General features: G+C 34.2%; 1 protein-coding gene across 1 annotated transcript; it reads left to right on the forward strand.

Moving 5' to 3' along the window:
* Nucleotides 1-263: 263 nt before the first annotated feature.
* On the forward strand, nucleotides 264-17,415 carry LOC131144297 (la-related protein 6A). Its single transcript, XM_058092852.1, has 11 exons — nucleotides 264-672; nucleotides 11,809-11,890; nucleotides 13,430-13,524; nucleotides 13,721-13,792; nucleotides 13,871-13,950; nucleotides 14,050-14,134; nucleotides 15,182-15,229; nucleotides 15,337-15,402; nucleotides 15,474-15,602; nucleotides 16,882-16,972; nucleotides 17,126-17,415. The coding sequence occupies exons 1-11, from the start codon at nucleotides 469-471 to the stop codon at nucleotides 17,266-17,268; spliced, it is 1,095 nt and encodes a 364-aa protein (XP_057948835.1). The 5' UTR covers nucleotides 264-468; the 3' UTR covers nucleotides 17,269-17,415.
* The last annotated feature ends 1,134 nt before the right edge of the window (nucleotides 17,416-18,549 follow it).

The raw sequence follows: 18,549 nt of genomic DNA on the forward strand, positions 1-18,549 counted from the left end.
ATGACAAGCTGAACTTAGAATCTTGATTTGAGGGAAGATTTTATTTTGTTCATGACATTTTTTTTGCCACAATAATTTTAAAAAATTCCTATATAACCTTCAGGTACAACTATTTAAAATGAAATATTAAAAAAATAATAATAATACATGATTAATATTTAAAAAGTAAAATTAAAAAAATGCTAACCATTTAATATTACCTCCTAATATTTATAACAGCTTTAATTATTTACAATTAAGAGTATTAATTTTTTTTAAAGATTAAAATAAGAATAATACTTGCACGATCATGAATCGCCTCCCGGGGCGGCTCTGTCTGCACTCTGCGGGAGGCTTTCCCTCCGATAAAGGTGAAGGGACGAAGAGACAGAGCAGGCGAAGAAAGGAGCGGGAGTGTGTTTTTCCATCTCTTTCACGCTTCTCTCTTCCCCTCTCGTTTCTTCTCCCTGACCCTTCCTTCTGCTCCCAATGGAAGGCGAAGGTGAAGGTATCATCACCACCACCACGGCTACGGCGTCCGCCGCTACGGCCACATTATCTCCGCCTCAAGATCCCGATGTATTGCCTGCCGGATCCCTCGAAGACCCCGTCTTTCAGCTAGAAGCAGTCCCGTGTCACCCATCTGAGACGGCGCCGCTCACCGGCGATCTCCGTGACAAGATCATCAAGCAGGCAACTACCGCACTATTTTTTTGTTTCTTTCTATGTTTCTTGTTGCAATCTAGTCCCGCTTCTGTTTCTTTCGTGTTTAGGCGTGATTGGCGTGAATTTGTTTTTCATGCGCTGATTTTTGAATTGTGGAGACCTTTGTTTGCGTCTGGGTGTGGGGTGGGGCTCGAGGGGCTGTTTTTGCGCCGTTTTAGTTTTGTTTAGTTGCTGCTTGGACCTTTATGTTTTTTGAATCGAGATAGAGTTAAAGCAGTTCATTTGTTATATGTGTTGTGCCACCGGAGCTTGCACGCGTTAGAATTTAAATGCATATTCTTCTTCAGCTGACGTGCTTAATTGGGTATTGTTGCATCGATGAATTTCTACAACATTTGAAACTGGAGCATGCTTATGCTTTTTATTTGTCTTTTTTTACGATATGTTTACTGGCTGAGAAAAGGAAGTGAAAGAAGAAGAATCCAGGCCTCGAATCTTGGTTTTTCCATTGCTGATGAAAAAAAGCCTTCAGACAGCTGACTGCTAACCCTAATGATTTGAATTTTTTTCATCCTTTGGAAAGCAATATAACTTTTTCAAATGTTCATGGAATTTACAATTGTAGAGAAATATAACCACAATAGTGGTTTATTTAAAAATCCTAATAAACTTGACTATGTTTCAAAATAAAGAGATGATATATTGGTGATTTCTACTGGAAGAAGCATATGCACACACATAGCTTGGATCTTTAACAATTTTAAAAGGTGAAGGCGTAAGCCTTTGTTTATAATGCATTAGCCTTTACAGGATTTGGTATTTTTAGATTGAGCCTCAAGGCATTTAGGCATACCTAGAATGCCTTAATGCAAGCCTCGATTGAGCCTTTTAAAACATTGAAATTTAATATTGCATAAATCATAAATGTCATTTGGAAGGCTAGGGCTTCTTTTAAGATCAGCGCTTTCATGTGGATGCAGGTTAACGCCATTCACTAGGCTTAGACACTTATGATTTGTTGTTCGTAAAGAGGCCCTACAAGTCATTCAGTCTATATGCATCATATGTTTAGAGTCAAGCGAAACTAATGAGCGTTTGTTTCTCCATGTTGGGTGGCGTAGTAGTTTTGGGCCAGTGTGTTCTCACCATGGACTGTTGACTTTTTCTTTGTTGGTGTGACATTAGGTTTTTGTGAGGAGTAAGAAAGGGATACTTTTGTGGATATGCACTATTTTTGCTCATTTTTGGACTTTGTGGATTGGAAGGAACGTAAGAATTTTTAATGGCAAAACAACTACTTGCCATTTATTATGGGATAGAGCTGTTTTCCTTGCTTCCTTTTGGGCTTCATCTTTGCGGTTCTTTAGGGTAGTTTTGCTGTATGATCTTTAGAGGGATTGGTGGAGAGCTTTATTATAACTCTTTTAAGTTTTAGGAGGATATCTTATTCTTTGTTTTTGGTTATTCTATCTCTTTTATGGTAATGAATTTCTTTTTCTATAATACATATATATGCTGTATGCAATATGTTTATCTCCTTGAATTATTTATTTTTATTCATATGTTTATTGTCATGTCCTTTTTGTGACGCATGTATGCTTATTATTTAAGGATTTGTCATGTGCCACCTATGTTCCTATGTCTTGTGCCTTGTGCTCATGCTTCATAGTTTGTATTTCATTGCATTATGCAAGCTAGTTAAAGGATTGTCAGGTGGTGATGTTTGGACAAACAAAGTTGTGTAGAGGTCTTTGAAAGCAGCATGGTGGTTGCCAATAATGAAACTACCTGCTTCTTCTAGTTAAGAGGGCTTTTCCTTATGATACGAAATACTTGGGTGGCTATAGTTAGAGGCTGAATTGTTGGGATTTGATTTGTGCTTTTGTGTGCTTGATGTGGGCAAGACTCTTTCACTATGATTATTGGATAACTTGGAACTCGTAGCATTGTAGATAGGGTGATGATGTACATGGATTTTTTTGAAGAATGTAGAATATTTGGATTATAAATGTTATGTGTTTGGCTTGTTAATGGTTATGATCAAGTTTGTTAGAATTGGGATCCTACGTAGGATTGTTGGAGAGGTCTACAGGATTAGATCGTGGGATCGGATTAAGGATCATAAGATTCAACTTACAATGTAAAATTAATATTAAAAATTTATTTATGTGGAATTTTATTCTTAAGACTAAAAACTTGGTTAGTATGTAAGAAGTTAGGTATGAAAGCTACTAAAAAGCTTCTCTGCTTTTCTGCCACTTTAATTAGGGAACTTTTTAGAAAAATTGCTGAATTTAATAAGTGCTGATAATAAGAGTTGAATTGAAAAAATGTTGAAAGTTATAGTGGTATTTGGTTATGTTTAAAATAAGTGGTATTTGGATACTTACTTTTATTATAGGGTGCTATATAAATTTTTTAAAGATATTTTAAATTAAAAAATAATAATATTTTTTAATTTACAATTTCATTAATAATTATTTTAAATATTTATAATTAAAATTTAATATATTTTATTTTTAAAAAATAATATTAGATTATTATTTTTTAATTAATAATAATTTTATAATTAATTTATGTTTATAACATATTTCTATCATATTAAATTATGATAAAAAAATAATATTATTAATTAAGTTTAAAATTTTAATTTATTTATTGTTAATTTAAATTAATAAATAGTTCTTGATCAATCCATAATTGAATTATAATTACTTATATATATTTTTAAATATATTTTAGATAAAAATATTAATATTTTTTTAATTAAAAATTCAAATGATATTTGTATTAATTTTCTAATTAAAATTTAAAATTTTATATTAATTCAACTAATATAATATTATTTATTAGTTGACAATAATCATGTTATTAATGTATAATTATAATATATGATTATGACATTAATTTATGTTAAAAATAGCATTAATAACTAAATTAAAAATTTTAGTTTATTTAGTGTTAATTTAAATATATAGATGGTTCTTTTTATTCATTATAGAATTTAATTATATTTTTATTAATAACTAATAGGTTAGAATACATAATAAAATAATATATGATTAATTTTTAATTAACAATTCAATTAATAATTCTTTTAACTATTATTTTTAATTAAAATTTAAATATTTTTATTAAGTAAAAATAATATAATATTATTTTTGATTAATAATAATCTTGACCTTAATATATATTTATGACATATAATTATCATATTAATTTATGTGAAACTAATATTATTATTTAACTTAGTATTTTTTATTTTTAATATTAGTTTAAATTAATAGATGGTTTTTCTTCTTCATTCCAAAATTGAACTATGTTTCATTAATAATTAATATGTTATAATACATAATAAAATGATATATGATTATCTTCTACTATATTTTTTTTTAAATTATAAAATAATCACTAAATTTTTATATTTTAATATTAACCCCGCCTATGAACAGTGTCACTTATAAGTGGCCAAAAAGTTATCTTAGATTGCTTCTCAAAATTCACTTAAATAATTCTCAAATAAGTGATTTTGGAAAAACACTTGTTGCATAAATGTTTGTTGTAGTGCAAGCCAAACGCCAACTTTTTGTAAAAATGCTTATTTTAAGTGATAAGTGCTATAAAGACTTTTTTTTTTTAATTGCTCCCGAATGGGAGCTTAGACTATTAGAATGATCACTCATGAGTCAACACTAAAAAAAATAAAAATCAGAACTCTAAAGTCTTTGACAATAAGAAGAATAAGGAAAGAAAAACCAAGAATCGAAGAATCAGTTAGCAGCCAGAACTGCTGTTTGTTGAAATTAAGAGACAATCAGAGGAAATTCACTCAAGAGTTAGCTGTCTGGTTGTTGAAGGTCTGACTCCAGAGCAGTCTGTGCATCTCCAAGATTGCATCAAGGAATATGAACTTTGCAAGCTGATTGAACTACGAAATATCCAAATTGATCAAAGACAAGAAGAACCCAAGAACTCCAAACTGATTGAATGAGAAGAATGCTGCTAGAAGTGACCCAAGAAAACCAGATCTTACTGAACAAGAACAACTATGCAAGCTTATTGAACAAGAACTGAAAAAGAAAACTACTGTTATTGTCAAGTGCTCTCTGCAAGCTGAACCTTTTTCCTTTTGTTCTGTTTAGAGGGACATGAGTTATCTGCAAGCTGCTGCTATTGGGATGTATACAAAATAAATAAATCAGACCCAGGTGCTATTTTGTCCTAATTGTAAACAATTTGGGCAAAATGGACCAAAAAATGCAACACAAAACTATCAGGCCAAGAAAAATGCATCTTGGGCCTCATATTTAAAGCCCATGAATGAAAAAAAAAAGGGCAGTCCAGTTCAGTGTAGAATCGGTAGAATCCCAAGTAGAATTACGATACTAAGATTCTACTTGTGATTAGATATGGTCTATGGGTAGCATAGTGTGCCCCTTGACCATTTGAGGTGTGTACGTGTGCCTGATCATGGGTGTTTATGTATGTTTGTTGGTTTAGGACCATAGTGGCGTTGGCATGTGTACACTTAGGCCATGATGACCAAGAAAATTGTTTGCTTGACTTAATGAGACTATTGATGTGCTCCATGGCTGAGATGCATGGTATGTCAGTTAGCAAGCGGGTTAGTTGGTACAAATTAGTGCATGAATAATATACCAACTGAGAATTAAACAATTCCAAATCCATTTTAGAATATTAGTCCAGATTAAAACCAAAGTTACAATCGAGCCAAACTATTGTGATCCAACATTAATGGAAGATTACATGATATTTCCCTAGAATGTCCTTTGTGTGCCTAAAACTCATATCACAATGAAATGTTTGTTTTATTGTTTTGTTGAGTGTTGATTTTATATGACCTTAGGGTGGGTTTCTTGAAGTCTTAATGATGTAGGACAAGAAGTCGGACTACAGGTTATCCCTTGTTGTAAACTAATTCAAAAGAATTGGCTCAAGAGATTGTTGGGTTTAGGTAATATTTATTGTGTTTAGCTTAATTAGTATAAGATTATGTGTATTTGGGGGCTTGTTTGTAATATTTGTGTATTTTTAGAAGCTTGTTTGCAATTTCATATAGTTGTGTGTAACTTTTTGTGTTATTTGCTTTCTTATAAAAAGTGTGTGAAAGGCATGTAGGAGTAGGGCATTGTTGAACTTGAACTGATGGTGAGCGTATGATTTCCCCCCCTCATATCTCCATTTTTTATTCTTCTTCTTCTCCTCTCCTCTGTCTCCCCCAAATTATGTGTTGGCTGCAATTCCAGGATGCTGTCCCGCATCATTTGGTATCAAAGCCCAACCACATCACAGCAATCTTCCATTTTCAATCCACCATTTTTCCTTCTCACCCTTCTCTTTTCTTCTTCTTTCCTTCTTCTATATTATGCCTCTAATTTTCTGTCTCTCTGCTCTTCACTCTCTCGTGGTTCTCTTTCCTGACCCTGCGTTCTGCCTGCAGCATCTTATTTCCCTATCTCATCTTATTTCTTCTTCTTCTCACCTCTCCTCTGTGTCTTTTCTATAATTCTCTCTATTCACTCTCTATTTTAATATTCTGACACTCTGTTAACTTCCAGCCCCATAGTCTCCATCTGCAGTATTCAAATTTCTGCAGAATCCTCGGAACAAACTTCTCTTCTCCATCTCTGATTTTCTTCTTATTCGTCTAAAACCTCCTGCAACTTCCGGCCAAATTACAGTTTTGCCCCTCGAATTCAAATCCCAATTGCCAGCCAACATTTCACGACAGCACCATCACTAAACAAAACAGAAACCCTCAAAAGGCCCTCCCAAAAAATTGTCTCCTTCCGGCTAGCTGTGTGGCCTCATGCACCTGAGAAAGTCTAAAGTCCCCCAAACATCACCTCTTTGAAATCCTTAAGTTGGGATTATTTCTGCACACCACCACGACTACTGGATTAAGTGCTTCTCAATCTACTACAGCCAAAAACTCATCACTGTAAGGCACTCGCTATGTGCCCCCATTGTTGGAATTGGTGTGATCCCAAGAGGTGGAGGGGTGAATTGGGTTTTAAAAATATTTCGGCTAATTTAAACATTTACACTGATTCACCATAGTTCATATTCCATTTAGTATAATCGCGTGTATGAAAAATGATGAAACTATACGTTCAAACATACACGTGCGGCATATCTCATTTAACTGAAATGTGTACATGCAAATAATTATAACAGTAAATAAACAAGCATATAAATATGGAAATTAAAGTGCAAAAAGTAAATGAGATAGAGAAAGAGACACAATATTTGTTATCGAGGTGCGGCCAAACCAACCTACGTCCCCGCTTTAGGCATACCCACCAAGGATTCCACTATCCCTGCTCATTTAAACGGGTTGAGCAGAAGTTGTTACAACCTCTCCTTATGGGGTCAGGTAAACCCCAGCTCAATTACAAGGTTGAGTCCAACTTGTCTCCCTTACGGGGTGGAGACTCTCCAGTTTAATTTTCGAGCTGAACTGAACCGGTCTCACTTACGGGGCTGAGACTCCCCAGTTTAATTCCGGGCTGAACCCCACCGGTACAATAAAAATATTTTTGTACATAATAAAATGCTTTTAGATACAAGCATGAATGTACACAATCAAGCTCATAAATACATGCACTCTCTTATGATATGAGTTATGTTCAGTAGAGAAAGGTTGTTTTTCTTAAAATGATTTTGTAATCTTTGAAAAGAATATATATGATAAATGCTTCAAAGATTTGGCCCCTAATAAAAGTTTTTTCCTAAAATATATTTCAATAAAAACTGTAGGAGAACTTAGGATTTTTGTGTTAAAATTTTTTTTTGCACAAATAATATATATATATATATATATATATATATGAGAATATATATGTGATAAATATGTTCTCCATTAAAGATTTTTGCAATAACAAATATTTGGAGAAGGTAAGACTTAAGCTCAAAAATATTTGTGCACTAAATAATTTCCCCTAAGAATATGAAGATACTCGAGAGAAATCTTAAGGCTACTCTCAAAAATGATTTTAAGAAAATAAAGTATGTGGGAGAGTGAGTGCTCTAAAAAGAAATGCCCAAACAAAAATATATCCTCTCTTTTAAAAGATTTTCTAAGGAAGAATAAAGAGAGTTTGGAGAGTACAAAATTTTACCCCAACAATGATTTTGCAATAAAAATATGAGTGGGGGAATTTTGATTAAGAAAATAATTTGAGAGAAAAATTAGTTAATCAAAGTTGCTAATCTAAGTTATGAAAAGGGGTATATATAGAGTCTGGGAGATTTTTGACCGTTGGGGACACACCGGGTATTATTAGAAAAGTTTAATTAATTTTTAAACCCATTTTAGCATTTAAAAGTACCGCAACCCGAGAGGCTCAGTCGCCCGATCCTTAGGGCCAGTCACCCGAATAGACACAAAGCCTGTGTTGGGTTCGGGTGACTGTGGGTGAGTTTGGTTGGCTGGGACAAGGCGATTTCCCATTCGTTCATGCTTTCGGTCACCTGGTGATTGGTTCGGTTTGCTAAGCCTCACAATTCGGTCGTTGGGGTGATTTTGAACTATAAGTTCGGGCGCCCGTGGAAGTTGGAAAAAGTGAAGACCAGGGTTCGATCGACCGTGGACGTTCATTTTTGTTCAGTCGCCTGAGGCTTAGTCAAGATTTTGACTTTTTGGCCAACATAGTGTTCGGTCGACCGAGGTGTTTATATGAAATGGGTCGGTTGATCGGAGCTATTAAAGTAACCCAAAAATCCAACATCGGTCGATTGAAGTCTACCCTAAGGTCTGTCTATGGTCTATCTGAGCATTAAGTCATATCATGCAAGATATATGCATTTATTAGAGATCAAAATATAAAAACGTAAATGCATATACAAATTAAATTAAGTGTCTTCTTCTTTTATTCTTCTGATGTCATGGAATGTGCCCGAGTGTGTGGTCTTTACGTCCCTTCTGGCTTCCATGTCCTTTATCTCGTGTGTGTGCTGAATTATGAACCTGTTAAAAATGTTCAATGCACACACGAGATATTGGTGTTTTGTCAGCATTAAAATAGGGATCGGACTCAAAAAGTCAATATCCATGCACCGGTGATGCGCATGAGGTAATTTGCCAGTCTCTCTTGTATTTTTCAGTTTTGTGAGAAATTGCTCCAGTCGTGAGATTTTGGGTTTTGTCCATGATATTTTGATGTGCAACGTGATATTCTGATTGTGGACAACTGGACATGATATTTTGCAAGCAAGCATGATAATTTAACGCAAAAGGCTAAAATTTGATTGTCAACATCAAGAATTGGGCCAAATTGTTGCCATTTGTAAGTTTCTTATACGTGTTTGATTTGCATGAAGATTGTTCTTGAAAATTAGGAGTAATGTTTGTGGTTTTACGTGAGGAGATTGAGAATTGTGGGCAAATTGTTATAAGGACATTTGGTGATACATATTTGCAAAATACGTATGTATATACTGTACAAATTGTGGGCAATTTGTAAAACCCACAATCTCTCTCTCTCTCTCTCTCGTACAAACTTTTCCTGCTTCCCCTTCATGTGTTTGATGCCATGGAAGTTCTTGCGGTAATTGATGTTGAATCGATCGATCCAAATCAAAGGTAAATCCTTTGATCTACGATTGGATAAAGCTGGAGAAGTTGCATCCTTGCCGGTGGTCGAGGACAATGCATCTTAGAATTGGTGGGTTAGGTTTTCCAAAGGTGTTGTGTCTTGGTTCATTGATGGTGTGTCTATCTTTTGTTGCATGTGAAGAGGGTTTCAATCGTTTGGTTTGAGTTTCGCAAAGCTCTGGATGTCAATTAAATGGATGAAGGTAGGAAAATATTTGGAGTTAGGATTGGGATGGAAAAGGGAAGAACTTTTCGGTTTATATTCCTCAGGGTGGAAAAAGGCGATGGGTGACAAAGTTGAATGAGTGTGTTCTCTGAGTTAGCGAAGGTTTTTTGTGAGGAAATTAGAAGTGCAGGTGCAGATAACTCTCCGTGACTCAAATTGTGGAGTCAAGTGGTGCTGGAAGGCAAAAATCACGAAGGTGATGACTGCGGTAGTCAAGCTATTAAGGTTGGGAAACAAGAGCTGTGTTCGTAGTGTGGAGATGAGTTGCATTTGAATGATTCTAGGGCCATTGCAGATCAATTGGCCTTGATCGATAGGTGCAAGAAGGTATTTGAAGATAAGAGAGAAAATTCAGGTGAGTCAATGACAAAGGTACCAAGGAGAGATTGTAAAGGAGAGTTCAGTATTGTGGAAATTCCTCAAGTTTCGAAGAATGTTGGAGGTTCTAATGAGACAAGAAAAGTTGAGGTAAAGAAATGGAGGGATTTTTCAGATTCAGATAGTGATGAAAATAGTGATTTTGATTGTGCTGGAGGGAGGGGGGGCAGTTGCTGGATGGGATTCATGAACAATATGGATGTGCTTTTGACTCCTATGAAATGGAGGATTTGTCTTATGTTCATCCACCCCTGTTGGAAGGCCTAGAGGGAGTTTCAATTTTCGATAATGATGGGTCGGTGAATAAGTTCCAGTTTATGGATAGGATTTTGCCCACTGTAGTGGCGATTTCCAAGGAATTAGAAGCTCAAATTCTTATGGATAATGTGGATTTAAAGATAAGTGATATTGGAGGAAATGAAGTTTGTCTGGATGGTGGTAAAAGTTGAAAGGTGAACGGTCAAAGGGAATTAGCGAATTTGGAGACTTCGGTAAATTATGATGGGAAGGGTTTGAAACGGGGATTTCTTAGTTAATTTCATTTAATATTATTTTGTGATTTTTGTGTGTGTGTGCATGTGTGTATGTGTGTGTGTGTGGTTTTGTTTTTATATATATATATATGGTGGACTCCTTGTCCCTGCACATTGCACCTTCTCTTCTTTCTATCTAATATAAATTATTTTGTTATAAAAAAATACATGTATAAGCCCAACAACATGGTTACAAATTATTAGAAAAAGGAATGCCATTTGTCAAACTTTGGGCACAATTTCAAGCATTTTCACACCTTTCTCAAGTGCGGAAAAAATGCTTGCAAAATCATCATTGATGGAAGATGCTCTATGAATGTGATTTCTATAAAGTGGTCACTTGTATGCAGTTTGATCCGAAACCTATCCCAGAGCCTTATGAGTTTCTTTGGTTGGCAACTCTACATGTTTGCATAAGATATTTGGTTCCTATCCAAATAGGTGACTATTTTGCTAATATTTTGGTATGATATCATACCTATAAATATGGTGATGCACTCCTTGGTTCTTCTTGGTTGGATGATTTGGGTGTGAGTCAAGGACATGAGAACATATATGACTTCCACTGTAATGACAAGAAGATCGTTTTGAAGCTTGCTCTACGTACCAACCAAGACAAAGAATCTGACATTACTCACCATGTCAAAGTTACCCAACTTGAAGACACTACAAACAAGGAAATGCATATGTTTGAAGGCGTCTAAAGTCTATCAAACATTCTTATGGTTGAGTTTGTCATGTCTGATGTGTTCATTGATGCCAATTCTCAATTCAAGTCTATAGTGCTGCCAATGAAACATGATTACTTGCATCACTCAAGTGTTGGAATTCAAAGAGTCCAAGACTGCTTTTGATCCTCCAACATTTTGAAATTCGAGTCTGAATTTTTTGTAACTGGGGGAGATTTGGTCTAGGACAAGAATACGGACTGTGGGTAATCCCTTGTTGGAGACTAAGACAAAAGAATTGAGTCAAGGATTGTTGGGTTTAGTTAATAGTTTATTGTATTCAGTTTTATCCATATAGGATTACGTGTTTGGGGGCTTGTTTGTAATATTTCAATATTTTAGTCGTGTATTTGTAATTTCATCTAGGTTTAGGGGTATATGTGTAATTTCTTGTATTATTGGATTTCTTATAAATAATGTTGAAAGCCATGTCGGAGTAGGTTATTGTTAAATTTGAATTGATGGTAAATGTCTGATTTTCCCCTTTGTATCTCCTTCTCTTCCTTTTTCCTTCTTTTTTTTTTGCCACCTCATCTCCTCTATCTCTCCTGAATAATTCAAGGACGCTGTCCTGCTTCAATCACTTAAATTAGAGTTTCATTGCTATCTTAATCACTTAAATTTTAGTTCTTTTTTCATTTGTGCAGTGCCACTCATTGGATTTGTGTTAGGGTTTTGCAGGTAGAGTATTATTTTAGTGATGAGAATTTGCCTACTGACAAGTATATGATGGGTTTTGTGAAGAAGGACAAAGAAGGATTTGGTGAGTACCCAATTTGTGTGGTTTGAACTTTTGAATTGATTTAGCTTGGTGTTATATATATATAAAATAAAGATTTTACTCCTAGTCCTAGATTTGGCACATCTGTTATTTTGAACATGGTGTTCTATGGGGCCATTGAAAATCACTGTGCATGATAATAAGATCATGTGTTCACCTGTATCTAGGCAATATTGTTTTTTGTATGCAACTATTTTGGTGAATTATGGACCCTATTTTAAGAATATCAAATAACTCCATACTAGCACACAATAATGGATTTAGAGGCTAGAAATTGCACCATTTAAGGTTCATTTGCAATAAGATAATCTTATTGGCTTGTTTGTATGCAATGTTGCTTTAATTTCTATTTGAAGAGTCAGCCAAAGTAAAAAGCTCCATAGGCATGAGGTTTTGTAAGTAGTCTAAATCATTTGATAGAACTTTATTAAAATAAATTTGATGTTAGGTTTTATGCTGGTGTTATTACTGAATCTTAGGATCCAAATGGCATGTGATTCTGGGCACAGCTTTAATTTGGTTCATGATTGTTTCTAGATCAGATTTAATATCTGAATAGAAGTCGTCTGAATCATTTGGTAAAATTTTGATGAAACAATTTGATGTTTAGGGGTTTGAACCAGTGTTATTTCCAAATTCAATGATTCTAACAACTTGTCATTCTGTACACAAATTGAATTGTGCAAAATTATTCCAGACTATTTAAGTTGGAAAATTAAAATTATAATACATACATTGCCGTATGACCTAGTGAACTGAGATTCTCTCTCTCTCTCACTAGGTAAATCTCAACGGCGATGTGCGGTGTTGTTTATAATATTATTTTTAAGTTTCTATTCTTTACCATACATTTAAAATAATAATAATAAAAATTGAAGTTGTGTTTGAAGGTACGACTTTCGGGTCTCGGATTTAGATTTTTGTGAACTTGGATGAAAATCAATACAATTTTATATTGCATGTTATCCAATCCACACAAACCATGTCCAAGGTGCAAACTCTAAGCTCTCCAAACATGGCATGAAAAAAATTGAAATGCAAAAAAAAGGGTTGAAATCAAATTCAGCTCAAAGAAAACTTTTGTTTATAATATTTGAAATGTTGTCTGTGTGCGGACACACTTTGCATGCTTGTCAAGTAGTAGAATGGTATATTTATTTCGAAATAATATGGTTTGTATGGGTGTTGAGGTCTTGACCCATATATAAAGACCTAGCATGCTTTGTCAAAGAGACGAATGATATATTTGTGTCAGAATAGTATGGTTTGTGAGGGATTTGAATTATATATAAAGGTTAGTTATAAAGAAATTCATGTTTTATCTTCCCTTTATGGCAGCATAGAAGGTCCTTACCTTTCCTGGCAGTTTGTGCAGTCCTGGTCCCCTTGTGTGTGTGTGTGCATGCATGTGAGCACTCTTCTTTTTCTTTTTAATAACTATGGTGGGTTTAAACCATTTTCACCTTCTGTCTATTTGTTTAGATTGAATTCATTTTTATAGTGGCATGTTTCTTCTTGTAGTTCCTATTGGAGTTATTGCTTCTTTTAGGAAAATGAAGAAGCTTGTCCGAGACAGTTCACTAATAGTGGTTGCACTTAGGGAATCCTCTTTGCTTGTAAGCTTCTACAATCTGCCCTTTTAAATTTCAGTAACCCCCCCCCCCCCTCTTTTTTTCTCATGTTTGTGTTGAAACTCATTTGGGGTTTACTCATATTTTTTTTGTTCCCACTGTATTTTCTTTTGGTTATACTCTTGTCTTTGTTTTTCACCTCTCTAAATCCTGGTTAAATTTTGTTCTTTGCATACTGCAGGTTGTTAGTTCAGACGGGAAAAAGGTGAAGCGACTTCACCCTCTTCCATTTACAGAGATCAAAGACCCGAAGGTATTTGCATTTTGAAATTTATTTTTTTTGTTGTTTATTTTCTAATGAAAATTCTAGCATCTGATTTTTGGACACTAGTTATGCACGGTTTTGGTCGAGAATTTACCAGAGGATCATTCTAGAGAGAACATTTGGAGAATATTTGGCAAAGTTGGAAAGTATGTCATTTACTTCCCCTTTTATACTCATGTTGTTACATCCTTAACTGGTGCTTTAACATTTTATATAACATCCTCAGAATGTTTTTTGATTTACAGCATAAAAAATATTTGCATCCGTAACCCACAGGCCATTGATGAGTCAACGAAAGGTGGCAAGATGGAGAAGCTGATCAGTAATAAGGTATGAAAGCAAGAGAGAGGATCTAACCTGGAGTTCTTAATGTTGCACAAGTATGCATGCATTGGTTGGGTGACCACCTTTATTTATTTTTTATTTTCATTAGCTAAATTATGAAAGATCATGCTATCAAAGTTGCTCTTTTTATTTAATTATAGGTCTGAATTTTTGGCATCAAGTTCCTGGACCATACTGCTGAAGTTTCAGAGCTTCACTTTTTTATTGATAGGAACTTGATGGGATATGCCACGTTTTAAGAAAAATGGAATTCATAGCTGGATCCTTTCTGATTGGTGGCAGTAATTTGCTTCTTTTCATTGGATTTTTTTGGTTTTGTTTTTAATGACTAGCAGAATGGCCATGTCTTTTAGTTGACAACGTTCTTCAGCACAAAGGGATTGGCAATCAATCCATCTTATTGGGTCAAACATCGCGCCCCACTTTCCACTTCAGCAGTCATTGTAATTTCAGCTGGAGAAATTCTTGTTCTTTATGATGTGGTCAATCAACACGCATGTCTAATTGATCTGGCTTTTCATCTTTTCTGAGTTGCATTTGTGGTCCTTAGTCCTTAGCTGCATTAATTGTTTGGTGGGTTCAATCTTTGCCTGGTCTTATCTTAGGATATTAGATAAGTTTGATGAAAGGAATTGTTCTTATCCCACTTCCTATGTTCCAATAAAAAGTGATAAATCTTTTCACTTAATATACTATGGTATTGAAAACTGTACATCCAATAATTATGGTGTTGAAGAAGTGGATGCATGTGGTATATAATATAGATGGATGGATGGTTTTTTTAGCTGGTTATGTCCGTTACGTACTGTGGTATGATCTGGATTCAAAAGTTCAAATGCATTAACCAAAACACTGATCAGCTAGCCCCTTTCTTTTGCATTAGAAGAGAAGAAGAGCAGGCTGGGGTGGGGTTAGTCTGCACACCTGCTGATTTTAAAGGATTCCTTACATAATCCTGTTTTATGTAGAATTTACTGGTTCATTAGTTTCATTGGCACCCCTTATTCACCTCCTGTTTCTTCCTGTATATAGATACATGCTCTCGTCGAGTATGAGACTGTGGAGGCTGCTGAAAAGGCTGTGAGTGTCAACTGTCAAGTTACATTTTCACTTCTAATCCATATGATCTTTGATGATTTATTTTAAGGACTGTAGCACCTTTTTCCCTTTTTTGCTAATTGGATCAGGTGGCTACATTAAATGATGAGCAAGACTGGAGAAATGGCATGCGGGTCAAGCTTCTCAAGCGAATGGTAAGCAGACATGATCCTTCCTCTCTTGGCAATTTAGGTGTAAATGTCAACTCGTGTCACAAATTCTTCAGGGCAAGCATGGGCTAAGAAGAAAAGGCTGGAGGGACCATGATTCTGATAAGAATACTGATGTCCAATCATCTGGTCCAGCCAGAGATGAAAAAGACCATAATTTTAGTGATGAGACACCTGAAGAAGGGGTAAGTAATTTGACGTCCTTTGGCACTTAATTGTTTTTCCTTCTTGATCCTTAGTGATATTAAAAACCCTATTGGGGGTTATTGGCTTTATTGATTAGATTATTTTTATAGTAGAGATTATGCAAGCTAGTACTGGGAGAGCTACTGCATTACATTGTGAACCATAAATTATTGTTTTTTGATTGATAGAAAAAGAAAATTTATTGAGAAAGAGGCAGAAGTACTAACTACAAGACATCCTCAAAAGCTAAAAAGGAGGGAGTGGGGGGGGGGGGGGTGGGGACCAACTGATACTGTTTTTGGTTAAGTCTCATTTTGTTTTGGTTTTTCATAATTGCATTATTATCCAGTGGTGAGATTAATGGGATTCAGGACTGACCTTATGAGCTTAATAGGAAGACTGATACTGCTAAATGATTGGTTTTGGGGCTTTTGAAGTGTTTGCATATAGAGGTTTTTGTTTATGTGCGTACAGGAGATATTAGGCACTGGTGTACGATGCTGTAATGGTTGTAAACTTCCGAAGCTCTATCTTAAGATGAACATAAGCAAAACCTTTCCTTGCCATCACCTAGTGTTATATAGATGAAGCTGTTTGTGACTGTCGGCCACTTTGGAAGTACCAGTGTTGGCTGTCGTATGGGTAGATCCCCAATGCAACTTACTCTATTAGTTGCAGTAGTAAGACTAAGACACAATTTTCGGCTGGTAGGTGGTGAACCAGTGATGCGTAGGTATAATAAGGCTCAACATTCAAAATACTGACAATTATGAAGTAAATAAAATGCCCGAGGGGGACGGGTAAAATGTACATGTGCAGTTATCAAAAAGGTTCACCTGCATGTGCTATCCATGCTATATATTGTACTGATTTTTGAGATTTATATGTTAAATGTTTGATGTTATTTGAAGGTAGTGATTGTTAATATTATTGACAACACATCATCATTCACTTCGGAATTTGGCATTTCTGCTGTTGATTATCTGTAGTCTATAATAGAATCAGGTAATTTATTTTGATGATGAATTTTACTGGAAAAAAATACTCTTAGTTCCACCAAGTTATTTGTGTAGTATATGTTTAATTTATATTATGCTTTTGGCAATACCTATTGCCAATTTACCATACTAATTGCCCAGGACTTGAAATTTGTGAATTGGACTAATATACTGATGTTCTGGGCGATGTGCCTCTGCTGTTGCCTAGAATTACGACACAAAAACAAAAAGAATATATACATATATATTTAAATGTTGTGTGGCGTGTTTTTCTTCACAGGACGGGGAACACTCGAAGGAGAAAAATGAGCAGAAAGGTCAAAACCAGGGGAGATCGAGAAGACAGAAATATCGCGGCATGAACGGGCAGGGTATTTACTATTTAGACAAGCCCTACTTTTTCTTTGGTTCCTCTGTTGTTTGAACCTTATTATATATATATTTTTCCTGTTGACTTTTCAGTGCTTGATCTTTTTTCCTCTTTGTTTCTTGTTTTTATTGGAAAAATAAAAATAAAAAATCAGGGCATGGAGGTATTTCCTCTAGTCATGTTGAAGCCTCAAAGCCACCGCCTGGTCCAAAAATGCCTGATGGAACTAGAGGGTTTACAATGGGACGTGGCCGCCTGCCTGCCCTCCAGTTCCTTGCGCGGGGCGAGAGTTATTAAGAGTTCCAGGTTATTCCTGTGTCATATTTTGTGCTATTTTGGCCAAGGTTGGTGGTGTTAAGTGTTGGGTATGCACCAACTAAATACACGTTTGTGAAGCTTTTTGGTTTGCAAATGAATTCCAGTACTGCAAAGTTGTGTGGATTATGGTCTTGGTGTGTTTTGGTTGATTGCCAGATTGTTGCAGATAATAGTTTTTTTATTTTTTATTTTTTATATCATTTTTAAAAATTAAAAAATAACTTTTTTAGTTATTTTGAAACCTAGAAATATAAAATAAATAATAAATTTTTTGCACAACTAAAATCTTTTATTTCTATCTTTCTAAAGAATCATTTAAAATTAAAAACCAAGCCAGAATTTGTATAATTCTTGAAAAAATTAAATGAAAAATAATTTCCACAACTTAACAAGCTCTTACCTTCTGTGAATGTCTAATAATGGTTTTTTGGCTTGATAGGCTTGGTGATTAATAAACTTATGAACTTTGGTTAAAATTTCACTTTTGTACTTGTCCCAATTATTAAGTTTTGTGTGTGTGTGTGTGTGTGTGTGTGAGAGAGAGAGAGAGAGAGAGAGAGAGAAGAAAGAATCCCACAACAATTAATTAGAAAAAATTTAAAAAATTAGGAATTATTTGCACATGAAATAAAAAGGTTATCACTGTCAAAAATTATAAAAATGAAAATTTAAAACAAAAATTAAACGCTAGAATAAAAATCAAACAACCTATTTGATCAATATTTTTATAAATAAAACAAATAAAAACTTAACAAATGCTAATTTTTGTCATTGGGCCAAATAATATTTTAAAATGTGATTAAAATAATAGAACTAGAAATTAATATAAATTTAAAATACTATAATAAAAAATAAAAGTTACTGTGATTATTTTACTTAGTTATATATTTCAAAATTTACTTTACAAGAACAAATTTAATGTACATGACAATTGAAATATAGTAGGAATATTTTGTAAATGACCTATATTATTTTTTAAAATTTTTAAAAAAATATATAGGAATTTTTATTGTAAGTATATCTTAAATTTATATAATCATTTTATTTTTATTTTAAATAAAATTATGGATAAAATTAATAATTTAATCCAAAAAATTTAATTCTAATACTAAAATATTCTGACAATAACCTATCAAAACAATTGGAAGTCATAAAAATTTGATTTTCATTTTTTTTTTTTTTGGCAAATGGATGAAAACCATAAGCAAAAACAGAATATCAATAACATAAATAAACACATAAATAAACGCATTTTCATAA

This window comes from Malania oleifera, chromosome 12 (assembly GCF_029873635.1).
Source record: "Malania oleifera isolate guangnan ecotype guangnan chromosome 12, ASM2987363v1, whole genome shotgun sequence".
NCBI classification, from domain to species: domain Eukaryota; kingdom Viridiplantae; phylum Streptophyta; class Magnoliopsida; order Santalales; family Ximeniaceae; genus Malania; species Malania oleifera.

What these genes read in the sequence shown, in the direction of transcription:
- LOC131144297 (XM_058092852.1), top strand. Translation starts at nt 469, where the DNA reads ATGGAAGGCGAAGGTGAAGGTATCATCACCACCACCACGGCTACGGCG. An exon ending in ATATTTGGCAAAGTTGGAAA is followed by an intron (nt 13,951 to 14,049) that starts GTATGTCATTTA and finishes TTTGATTTACAG; the next exon opens with CATAAAAAATATTTGCATCC. An exon ending in TGGAGGCTGCTGAAAAGGCT is followed by an intron (nt 15,230 to 15,336) that starts GTGAGTGTCAAC and finishes TAATTGGATCAG; the next exon opens with GTGGCTACATTAAATGATGA.